Below are 12,278 nucleotides of genomic sequence, written 5' to 3'. Positions count from 1 at the left end.
CCTGCTGCCCACCCTGCTTCTGACCCAAGCCAGGCTGCCCCTGGCCTGCTTGGCCCCCTGGGCACTGCTGGCTCCTGCTCAGTGACTGCCAACCAGCTCCCCCAGGGCCCTCTCCCAGCTGCAGCTTTCCAGCCACCCCTCCCCAGGGCTGGGGCAATGCTCTGCAGGCTCAGAGGCTTCTCCACAGTTTATTCAAACCTCCATTTGTGCCTCAGTGTAAATTAATGTTTCCTGGTGTGGACTTTTAATCTCATAGCAGCAGGCCAGGGTGACACAGTGCCGGGTGTGGAGAGGCCCAGAAGTGCTTCATGCCTGCCTGTATTCCCCCTCAGGGATCTGAGTGCCTGCCTGAGGGAGTCCATCAAGGGAGGGTGGGGGAACATTGATGTCCATACAGTCTGTGCTGGGTTGAAATTTCCCCCCCCCCCCCAGCATTAACTTTGCCAGCCCAGCCCAGCAGGAAGCAAATGCAGGCTGTGGCTGCAGGCAAACTCCAACCTCCAGTGGAGTATGGACAAAACACCCAGGAGGTACAATGTTCACAGGGATCTACAGTTAACAAACAGCACAAGAACCTCCTGGCCAGAGACCAGGGGAAGCTCCTGGCTTCTCCTCCCCAGCCTGCCCAGACCCCACTGTACAAAAGAAGGGAGAAAGGAGCAGAGAAGTTGCTGCCAAAAGAATGCAGCCAAGGTCAAGCAGAAGCAAGTTAGGATCTCTCCAGAGCCACAAATGGAGAGGAGAATCATAGGATCAATAAGGTTGGAAAAGACCTCAGAGATCATCAAGTCCAACCTGTCACCCAGCACCTCCTGACAACCAAACCCTGGCTCCAAGTGCCACATCCAAGCCCCTCTTGAACACCTCCAGGGATGGGGACTCCACCACCTCCCTGGGCAGCACATCCCCAGGGCCAATCTCTCTTGCTGGGAAGAATTTCTTCCTCACCTCCAGCCTAAACTTCCCCTGGCACAGCTTGAGACTGTGTCCTCTTGTTCTGCTGCTGGCTGCCTGGGAGAAGAGACCAACCCCCACCTGGCTCCAACCTCCCTGCAGGGAGTTGCAGAGAGCAATGAGGTCTCCCCTGAGCCTCCTCTTCTCCAGGCTAAGCAACCCCAGCTCCCTCAGCCTCTCCTCACAGGGCTGTGCCCCAGACCCCTCCCCAGCTTTGTTGCCCTTCTCTGGACACCTTCCAGCAGCTCAACCTCTTTCCTGACCTGAGGAGCCCAGAGCTGGACACAGGACTGCAGGTGTGGCCTGAGCAGTGCTGAGCACAGGGCAGGATGAGCTCCCTGCTCCTGCTGGCCACACTCTTCCTGCTGCAGGCCAGGATGCCCTTGGCCTTCTTGGCCACCTGGGCACACTGCTGGCTCATGTTCAGCTGCTCTCCACCAGCACCCCCAGGTCCCTTTCTGCCTGGCTCTGTGCCCAAAGGGAAGACAGAGAAGAGGAGAAGGAATTGGTTTGGTACAGCCAATCTGCTGGCAGATATCTCCCCAAGGGGATTCTTTAGCCCTATCTTTGTTTTCCTCTTCACACCCAAGAGTGACTTGTTGCCATTTTACTGCTTTTCTGCTCAAGATGTGTGAAAAATCTGAAAGGCTTAGCCTAAATCTCCCACACTGTGGCCTCTCAACCTTGCTTTGGTTGCAGAACATGTGTGTGAGATGCCTGAGTGGAGACACCTACTACAGCAAAGCAGGCAAGAAGTTTGCAGGCCAGGTGCTGGAGAAGTTCATCCTCATTGACTGTGACCAAGTGCTTGCTGGCACATACAGGTAAGGCAGCTGAGCAGCTGCTGGGGACACAGAAACTGCCTCCTTGCTCAGGCACTGCCCAGTGCAGCTCCTTGCTTGGTTTGGGGTTGGTGATTCTGGGGGGGAATGAGGTGGTTTGGGGTTTGTTTCATCCCATGGTGATCACAGAGTCACAGAATGCATGGGGTGGGAAGGGACCCTCCAAGGTCATCTTGTCCAGCTCCCCCCCTGCAGTGAACAGGGACATCTCCAACCAGAGCAGGGTGCTCAGGGCCCCATCAACCCTGACCTTGAATGTCTCCAGGGTTGGGGCTCCACCACCTCCCTGGGCAGCCTGTGCCAGTCCCTCACCACCATCCCTGTGCAGAACTCCCTCCTGATGTCCAAACCTGCCCTGCCCTGCTCCAGTGTGAAACCATTACCCCTGCTCCTATCCTACAGCCCCTTCTGAGCAGTCCTTCCCCAGCCTGCCTGCAGGTCTCCTTCAGATACTGAAATGCAGCTCTGAGGTCTCCCTGGAGCCTTCTCTTCTCCAGGCTGCACAGCCCCAACTCTCCCAGCCTGGCCCCACAGGGGAGGCTCTGCAGCCCTCTGCTCATCCTTGTGGCCTCCCCTGTGTGGCCTCCTTTTGTCTCTCTTGAGCAGCCTAACCCTCCCCTGGTGCAGCTTGAGGCCATTCCCTCTTCTTCCATCACTAACTACCAGGGAGAAGAGCCCAGCACCAACCTCTCCACAGCCTCCTCTCAGGGAGCTGTAGACAGCAATGAGGTCTCCTCTCTCCTCTTCTTTTTCAGACTAACCACTCCCAGCTCCTTCAGCTGCTGATCATACTATCATAGTATCAGTCAGGGGTGGAAGGGACCACAAGGATCAGCCAGTTCCAACCCCCCTGCCATGGGCAGGGACACCCCACACTAGATCAGCCTGGCCAGAGCCTCAGCCAGCCTGGCCTTAAACACCTCCAGGGACAGGGCCCCAACCACCTCCCTGGACAACCCATTCCAGGGCTTCACCACTCTCATGGGGAAGAACTTCCTCCTCCCCTCCAGCCTGAATCTCCCCACCTCCAGCTTCATTCCATCCCCCTGGTCCTATCACTGCCTGAGATCCTGAGCAGTCCCTCCCCAGCCTTCCTGGAGCCCCCTGCAGATCCTGGAAGGCCACAATGAGGTCACCTGGGAGCCTTCTCTTCTCCAGACTGAACAGCCCCAACTCCTTCAGTCTGTCCTCACAGCAGAGCAGCTCCAGCCCTCTGCTCATCCTCCTGGCCCTGCTCTGGACACCTTCCAGCCCCTCCAGATCCCTCTTGTCATAGGGGCTCCAGAACTGGAGGCAGTACTCCAGGTGGGGTCTGCCCAGAGCTGAGCAGAGGGGGAGAATCACCTCCCTTGCCCTGCTGGCCACACTTCTCCTGCTGCAGCCCAGGCTCTGGTTGGCTTTCTGGGCTGCAAGTGCACACTGAGAGCTCCTGCTGAGCTTCTCCTCCCTCAGCACCCCCAAGGCTCTCTCCTCAGGGCTGCTTTCCAGCCAGTCCCTGCCCAGCCTGGATTTGTGCCTGGGATTGCCTCCACCCAGCTGCAGGACCCTGCCCTTGGTCTTGTTGAACCTCCTGAGGTTGGCTTGTGCCCAGCTCTCCAGCCTGTCCAGGTCCCTCTGGCTGGATCCCTTCCCTCCAGCCTGTCCAGGTCCCCCTGGCTGGATCCCTTCCCTCCAGCTTGTCCAGGTCCCTCTGGATGGATCCCTTCCCTCCAGCTGTCTGCTGCACCACACAGCTTGGTGTCATCAGCAAACTTGCTGAGGGTGCACTCAATGCCACTGTCCCTGGCACCCACAAAGATGTTGAACAAGCCTGGTCCCAGGACTGATCCCTGAGGGACTCTGCTTGTCCCTGGCCTCCCCTGGGCCATGGACCATTGACAGCCACTCTCTGGGTGCAGCCATCAAGCCGTCTTGATCCTCTTTGTGGCCTTCCATTGGACTCTCTCAAGCAGTCCCTGGCCCTCTGGGACTGGACACAAGACTCCAGTACCCTAAACAACTGTAGGCAGAGTAGTCCTGGCCCCTCATGGAAGCAGAGAATGGCAGGGGTTGGAAGGGACCTCTGGGGATCTTTGAACCCAACCACCCTGGCCAAGCAGGATCACCTAGGGCAGGGCACACAGGAACACATCCAACCCTTGTGTGCTTATTGATAAACTATTTCCCTGTGTTTTCCATCTCTCCTCTAAATGCAGACACAGAGGAGTCAGGGTTCATGGAGAGCTGTATGAGAAAGTCCTAACTCAGCCTGCTCAGTTTGCATTGCTCTAAGCACCAGGAAACAACCAACCCACACCCCCTCAAAAAGCAAACCCAAGCCTGTTTCTTTGAGCAGTTATTTACCATTGCAGAGTGAACAATGTGAAGATATTTCCCAAGGCAGCAGGGGATCTGCATGAGGGCACTGAGGGCACCCTCAGGGAGTCTGCAGGTGGCACCAGGCTGGGTGGCTGTGGCCATCTGCTAGAGGCCAGGGAAGCTTCCCAGCAGGGTCTGGGCAGGTCAGAGCCATGGCCAAGGCTCTCTGGGTGAAGCTCAGCAAGGCCAAGGGCCAGGGCCTGCCCCTGGGTCACAACCACCCCCTGGGGAGCTCCAGCCCTGGGGAGGGGTGGCTGGAAAGCTGCAGCTGGGAGAGGGCCCTGGGGGTGCTGGTTGGCAGTCACTGAGCAGGAGCCAACAGTGCCCAGGGGGCCAAGCAGGCCAGGGGCAGCCTGGCTTGGGTCAGGAGCAGGGTGGGCAGCAGGGCCAGGAGGTGACCATCCCCCTGTGCTCAGCACTGGGGAGGCCACAGCTCAGTGCTGTGCTCAGCTCTGGGCCCTCCCTGCAGGAAGGACACTGAGGGGCTGCAGCCTGTGCAGAGCAGGGCAGCCAGGCTGGAGAAGGGCCTGGAGCCCCTGGGCTAGAGGAGGGCTGAGGGAGCTGGGGGGGGTTGAGGCTGGAGCAGAGGAGGCTGAGGGAGAGCTCCTTGCTCTCTGCAGCTCCCTGCAGGGAGGTTGGGGTGAGGAGGGGGCAGCCTCTGCTCCTTGGGGCCAAGGGCCAGAGCAGAGGCAATGGTTGCAGGCTGCCCCAGGGCAGGCTCAGGCTGGAGCTCAGGAGATCTTTGTGCCCTGGAAGGGCTCTCAGAGGTTGGCAGAGGCTGCCCAGGGCAGTGCTGCAGTGCCCATCCCTGGGGGGGTTCCAGCAGCTGTGGCCCTGGGGCTGAGGGCCATGGTTTGGTGCTGAGCCTGCAGGGCTGGGCTGGGGGAGCTTGGGGGGCTCTGCCAACCTGCTGTGCTCTGAGATGCTGTGAGGGGAGCCTGAGGGCAAATAGGGCTAAAGCTATTCCAGGATTCTGTGAGCAGTCACCCCCAGAAATTAATCAGAAAGTGAATTAATCCTAAAGAGTGGAAAGCAGAGCAAGGGAGGCCCAGGCTGGTGTGGCACTGGCAGAAGATCAGTGCTGCAGAACCTTGACAGCACAGCTAAGAGCAGCAAGGCCTCAAGGTGTGGAAATCAAAGGTGAATCCAGAAGAAAGGGCAAAGGAATGGTTCTGCAAGGCTGAGTCACAGATGGGAGAGAACAGCTGGGGGATGCCCAGGTTAGCTAAGCCATTGCACCTATTTTCATAGAAGCACAGAGCTGTCAGGGCTGGAAGGGTCCTAAAGGCTCAGCCAGCCCCAACCCCCTGCCATGGGCAGGGACACCTCACACCACAGCAGGTTGCTCACAGCCACCTCCAGCCTGGCTGCAAACACCTCCAGGCAGGAGGCTTCCACCACCTCCCTGGGCAGCCTGTGCCAGGCTCTCACCACCCTCCTGGGCAACAACTTCTTCCTCAGGTGTCATCTAAATCTTCCCTCCTCCATTCCCCCCAGTCCTATCACTACCCAACACCCTCCAAAGTCCCTCCCTAGCTTTCTTGGAGCCCCATTCAGATCCTGGAAGGCCACAAGAAGGTCTCCTCAGAGCCTTCTCTTCTCCAGACTGAACTACCCCAACTGCTACTGAGTGTTTGAGAGCATCTACAGTGAGCAAGGAGCAAACCTGATAGGCAGGAGGCTGTATTGGCATGCAGGAAGGATTCTTTTGACAGCCAAAGAGAGAGAAAAGCAACAAACCCAGAAACAAACAATCCCCCAGAACACAGCTCCTGATGCCACCTGGTATCTGGCCAGTTGGAGACAAGCTGAGCAGAGCTCAGTGTGAACTGAGGCTCACACCTCTGGGGAAAGGCCATCCCAGCCCTAGAGCCGCCTGGAGTCTTGCAGAGGGGCAGGCAGAAGACTGAATCCTCCTGCCCCAAATGCTGCTGGGACAGACATGGGATGAGATGCTGCAGGGTGCTCCTGAACAAGCCAGAGCCCCAGTCCAAGGGCACTCGGGTGTCCCCCACCTCCCGAGAGCCGGTGCTGCATCTCCATCTCCTGGCCGCAGGCTGAGCTGCACAGGTTCCTCCAGGCTGGCTGCTCCAGGGGGTCACAGCAAGGCAAGGAGGAGCTCCTGTCATACTATCATAGTATCAGTCAGGGGTGGAAGGGACCACAAGGATCAGCCAGTTCCAACCCCCCTGCCATGGGCAGGGACACCCCACACTAGATCAGCCTGGCCAGAGCCTCAGCCAGCCTGGCCTTAAACACCTCCAGGGACAGGGCCCCAACCACCTCCCTGGACAACCCATTCCAGGGCTTCACCACTCTCATGGGGAAGAACTTCCTCCTCCCCTCCAGCCTCAATCTCCCCACCTCCAGCTTCATTCCATCCCCCTAGTCCTAGCACTGCCTGAGATCCTGAGCAGTCCCTCCCCAGCCTTCCTGGAGCCCCCTTCAGATCCTGGAAGGCCACAATGAGGTCACCTGGGAGCCTTCTCTTCTGCAGACTGAACAGCCCCAACTCCTTCAGTCTGTCCTCACAGCAGAGCAGCTCCAGCCCTCTGCTCATCCTCCTGGCCCTGCTCTGGACACCTTCCAGCACCTCCAGATCCCTCTTGTCATAGGGGCTCCAGAGCTGGAGGCAGTACTCCAGGTGGGGTCTCCCCAAACTGAGCAGAGGGGGAGAATCACCTCCCTTGCCCTGCTGGCCACACTTCTCCTGCTGCAGCCCAGGCTCTGGTTGGCTTTCTGGGCTGCAAGTGCACACTGAGAGCTCCTGCTGAGCTTCTCCTCCCCCAGCACCCCCAAGGCTCTCTCCTCAGGGCTGCTTTCCAGCCAGTCCCTGCCCAGCCTGGCTTTGTGCCTGGGATTGCCTCCACCCAGCTGCAGGACCCTGCCCTTGGTCTTGTTGAACCTCCTGAGGTTGGCTTGTGCCCACCTCTCCAGCCTGCCCAGGTCCCTCTGGCTGGATCCCTTCCCTCCAGCCTCTCCAGGTCTCTCTGGATGGATCCCTTCCCTCCAGCTGTCTGCTGCACCACACAGCTTGGTGTCATCAGCAAACTTGCTGAGGGTGCACTCAATGCCACTGTCCATGGCACCCTCAAAGATGTTGAACAAGCCTGGTCCCAGGACTGATCCCTGAGGGACTCTGCTTGTGCCTGGCCTCCCCTGGGCCATGGACCATTGACAGCCACTCTTTGGATGCAGCCATCAAGCCAGTTCCTTATCCATCTGGTGGTCCTACAGAAGGCCTTTGCCAGATGCCTCCAGCACACAGAGATCCTTCATTCTGCTCTGAATCTCTCCCTGGGGAGACTGAATGAGGACCCTCTGTGTGCTGCAGCTGCTATGGAAATCACCAGGGCACATCCCTACCACTTCTAGGAGCTCACAGGACCTTCCAGCATCCTGCAGTGGTTTGCTCCACACCTTGCCTGTGTGCTGTGCTGTGTTGTCCTGTGCTGTGCAGTGTAGAAGGGTAAGAGGTAGAAGCAGCATGGATGGGAGCAGGAGCAGCATCCCTGGGAGCCAGGCAGTGGTGATGGGAGCCAGGCACCTTTGGTGGTGTCAGCACAGCAGGCCACACAAAGTCTCCCTGTCTGGACTCTTAGATGTCTCCAAAGAGCCCTCCCAGCTTTGTGTGAGATACCTTTCCCTTTGCAGAAGCTGCCCTTCCCATTCTGCCCTCTATACAGTTCAGCTCATTTCAGAATTCTTAGCTGTGTGATCAAGAACACTCCTCCTGCACCGGGCTTGGCTGAGCTGCAGTTAGCACACAGCTGCCAGGGCTGGAAGGGAGCTCAAGGCACAGCCAGCTCCGACCCCCTGCCATGGGCAGGGACACCTCACACCACAGCAGGTTGCTCACAGCCACCTCCAGCCTGGCTGCAAACACCTCCAGGCAGGAGGCTTCCACCACCTCCCTGGGCAACCTGTGCCAGGCTCTCACCACCCTCCTGGGCAACAACTTCTTCCTAAGGTCTAATCTTAATCTCCCCACTTCTAGTTCTGCTCCATCCCTCCCAGTCCTATCCCTCCCTGACCCCCTCCAAAGTCCCTCCCCAGCTTTCTTGGAGCCCCCTGCAGATCCTGGAAGGCCACCAGAAGGTCTCCTGGGAGCCTTCTCCTCTCCAGCCTGCACAACCCCAACTCCCTCAGGCTGTTCTCACAGCAGAGCAGCTCCAGCCCTCTGCTCCTCCTCCTGGCCCTGCTCTGGACACCTTCCAGCCCCTCCAGAGCCTTCCTGGCACAGAGGCTGCAGAGCTGGCCCCAGAGCTGCAGCTGTGGGCTCAGCAGAGTGGAGCAGAGGGGCAGAATCCCCTCCCTGGCCCTGCTGGCCACACTTCTCTTGCTGCAGCCCAGCCTCTGCTTGGCTCTCTGGGCTGCAAGTGCTCCCTGCTGGCTCCTGCTGAGCTTCTCCTCCCCCAGCACCCCCAAGGCCTTTTCTTCAGGGCTGCTCTCCAGCCAGTCCCTGCCCAGCCTATAGCAGTGCCTGGGATTGCCCTGCCCCAGCTGCAGGACCTTGCCCTTGGTCTTGTTGAACCTCCTGAGGTTGGTTTGGGCTCAGCTGTGCAGCCTGCCCAGGTCCCTCTGGATGGATCCTTCCCTCCAGCTGTCAGCTGCAGCACACAGCTTGGTGTCATCAGCAACCCTGCTGAGGCTGCACTCAGTGCCTCTGTACCTGGCACCAACAAAGCTGTACAACAGGCCTGCTCCCAGGGCTGATCCCATTTTATCCTCTTGGTGTTTTCCATCTTGTGGGGTTTTTTGTCCCACTTCCCCTTTCCTTTGCTTGGCTCACAAGCAGCAGCTGCTTGCAGTGTCTCACCACCCTCACGGGGAAGAACTTCTTCCTAAGGTCTGATCTCCCCTCCTCCAGCTTGGATCTGTTCCCTCCAGTCCTATCACTACCCAACACCCTAAAAGTCCTTCCCCAGCTTTCTTGTAGCCTCCTTCAGGCACTGGAAGGCCACAAGAAGATCTCCTGGGAGCCTTCTCTTCTCCAGACCGCACAACCCCAGCTCCCTCGGTCTGTCCTGAGAGCAGAGGAGCTCCAGCCCTCGCTGGCACGTTAAGATCAGTGCTGGTGCCTTGGCCCTCTGTGACCTCGAGTCCTGTGTGTTTCCTCCTCTCTTGCAGCCTGACCTGGCTGTGTAGCCAGGTGCACAGCAGCCTGGTGACTCACTTCCGCGGGCAGATCGTTGCGGAGTTCGAGAAGGAGTTCCGCTACTTGTACGCAGAGTCCAAAGCGGTCACCAGCTTCTGCGTGCCGGAGCCTGGCCCCTGCCCCTCCGCTCACAGCGCCCCCAAGGCCGCCAGCTGCCTCCTAAAACCCCCCCTGGGGAACGATGCTGACACCTCCAGCCCCTCCAGCAGCCTCTCCAACGTGAGCATCAGAAGCATCAAGGTGTCTCCCTTTCTGAAGAGCTCCGGCTGCAGTGCACAGCAGGAGAAGCAGGATTCAGCCTCAGACTCTGGCACTAAGAAGGGGAAGGAAGAGACCTCCCCGAAGCAGGTTTGCCCCAAGCAGCAAGGAGAGCCCCCAGACTCGCCCAGCACTCACCCAAATAAACCTGCTGCAGCCTTGTATCACAAACCAAATCTCATGGCAGCGAGGACATTCTTGCAGCCAGAGCCTTCTGCTGCCCTCACCTCCACTCAACTTGGTTCCCGAGGTGTCGCCGTGGCTGACAGCAGCAGCTCCTCCCCACCGAGACAGGAGCAGACGGCACAGTTCCCTTCGGAGGGACCCAGCAGCAACGGGGCAAGCACGAGGCAGAAGGGGCCTCCTGCCAGCCCCAGGCAACCCCCAGCAGAAAACAACCACACGTTTTGTGAGATGGACAAAAGGCAGAGCCCTGGGCAAGGCAAACCCGACCTGCTGTCCCCATACAGCCTGCTGAAGCGCGACAGGAAGCCCGTGGTGCTCTGCTACGATCAGCTCACCGAGGACACGCTGATGGAGAAGAACAGCGCCTATGGGGCTGAGAAAAGAATGACTCTGGGGCACAGTAAGCTGGACCTGATCACCAAGTACAACAAGCTCAAATCTAAGCACATCCACAGTCGCTTTGAGCTCTGACCCCGGCGCCTCCAGACCTCCTGCGGTCTGACTTTGAGAGTCGTTCCTCTTCCCCTCCCCCAAACATCATCACACCTGGGGCTTGAAATCGAAGCATCACAGAATGGTCAGGGCTGGGAAGGACCCCAAGGCTCAGCCAGCCCCAACCCCCTGCCATGGGCAGGGACACCTCACACCACAGCAGGTTGCTCACAGCCACCTCCAGCCTGGCTGCAAACACCTCCAGGCAGGAGGCTTCCACCACCTCCCTGGGCAGCCTGGGCCAGGCTCTCACCACCCTCATGGGCAACAACTTCTTCCTAAGGTCTAATCTTAATCTCCCCACTTCTAGTTCTGCTCCATCCCTCCCAGTCCTATCCCTCCCTGACCCCCTCCAAAGTGTCTCCCCAGCTTTCTTGGAGTCCCCTGCAGATCCTGGAAGGCCACCAGAAGGTCTCCTGGGAGCCTTCTCCTCTCCAGCCTGCACAACCCCAACTCTCTCAGGCTGTCTCCAGAGCAGAGCAGCTCCAGCCCTCTGCTCCTCCTCCTGGCCCTGCTCTGGACACCTTCCAGCCCCTCCAGAGCCTTCCTGGCACAGAGGCTGCAGAGCTGGCCCTAGAGCTGCAGCTGTGTGCTCAGCAGAGTGGAGCAGAGGGGCAGAATCCCCTCCCTGGCCCTGCTGGCCACACTTCTCTTGCTGCAGCCCAGGCTCTGCTTGGCTCTCTGGGCTGCAAGTGCTCCCTGCTGGCTCCTGCTGAGCTTCTCCTCCACCAAAGAGAAGAGATGGGTGGCAAACCAGTCCTGTTCCTGTTCCACGGTGTCTGTGCTGCTTCTGGTGTATGCAGGTGGCTGATCAGAGGAGATTAGCAACTCCCAGTTCCCATTTTCAGTGCCAAGATTACAACAGGTCAACGACCTGAGTGTAATCCACACTTCTACACTCTTTTTACCCACTTGGGGAAGAACTGTTCCCGCTCCAAAACAGGCAGCAAAACCACTGCTACAGCTGGAAACGAACAGTTTGGCCACGGAGGTCTCCAGGGTGAACCCAGGCTCTCTTTGTCCTGAGTGATTCCCTTTCCCTGCACCCAGGTGCTGCAAATGGAACAGCCAGAGGCAGGGCGAGGTGGTGAAAAATAAAGGAGCTGTTCTGCTGGAAAGAGAGAGTGCTGTGGGGTCCCTCACGGAGCGCTGAGCAGGCTGAGCTGTGCCGCGCCAGGGCGCACGGTTGGCATCTATACGGGGCTGGCGATGGCTGCGCTTGGGTGGCATCACCAGGAGGGTGGCAGCCGGCACAGGTCTGGACAGGGGTGGCCTGCCGGAGGAGTGGCACGCCGAGGCGCTTGGGCGGCAGCCGGATCACGGCTGGCATCTCTGCAGCGGGCTGCAGCCCAGGAGGTGCTGGGGCGCAGGCAGCGCCTGGCGAGCGCTGAGCTGCCCGCACGGGGCGTGGGCTGCGGCGGCACCGCGGGCACGGGGGATGGCACCGCGGGCACGGGGGATGGCACCGCGGGCACGGGGGATGGCACCGCGGGCGGCACCGCGGGCACGGGGGGACTGTGCAGGCAGAGCCGTGGCCTCAGCCCCTGGCGGTGTACCTGGGGGCACGGCCGTGTGTCATGGGCCACGGTGACAGGGCAGAGGCCAGGGGGGTGGCCCCGGGGACATGCGGATCGCAGGCAAGCCCCGGGGACTCGCGGGCGGGACACGGACAGGGACAGCGACAGCCCCACGGGGTTTGGGACGGGGACAGGGACAGCGACAGCCCCACGGGGTTTGGGACGGGGACAGGGACAGCCCCCGGGGGCCCTGCCCTCCTCCGTAGGGTGGGACAGGGTGAGCTTCACGGGGGTGGGAACGGGGACAGGGACATGAACAAGGTCAGGGACAGTCCCACGGGGACAGGGACAGCGACAGACCCACGGGTCCCCTGCCCTCCTCCTCAGGGTGGGACAGGGACAGTCCCCCAGCGGATCCGCCCTCCTCCTCAGGGTGGGACAGGGTGAGCTTCACGGGGCTGGGAACGGGGACAGCCCCAGGCACAGGGACAGCCCCGCGGGGGCGCGCTGCCC

At 59.8% G+C, this 12,278-nt stretch overlaps 1 protein-coding gene across 1 annotated transcript in view; it reads left to right on the top strand.

Moving 5' to 3' along the window:
* The window catches only part of FAM83C (family with sequence similarity 83 member C), a 32,009-nt gene extending 20,643 nt beyond the window's left edge, over positions 1–11,366 (top strand). Inside the window, exons 3-4 of the mRNA XM_068167375.1 lie at positions 1,654–1,778; positions 9,285–11,366. Of these exons, the coding sequence (XP_068023476.1) occupies positions 1,654–1,778; positions 9,285–10,227 (1,068 nt within the window). The 3' untranslated portion in view covers positions 10,228–11,366. The remainder of the gene's footprint in view (positions 1–1,653; positions 1,779–9,284) is intronic.
* The last annotated feature ends 912 nt before the right edge of the window (positions 11,367–12,278 follow it).

Source organism: Melanerpes formicivorus, unplaced genomic scaffold (assembly GCF_026170545.1).
Source record: "Melanerpes formicivorus ecotype bairdi unplaced genomic scaffold, bMelFor1.0.p_v2 SCAF_116, whole genome shotgun sequence".
Classification (NCBI taxonomy): Eukaryota; Metazoa; Chordata; class Aves; order Piciformes; family Picidae; genus Melanerpes; species Melanerpes formicivorus.
This window is presented reverse-complemented; position numbering and strand designations above follow the sequence as displayed.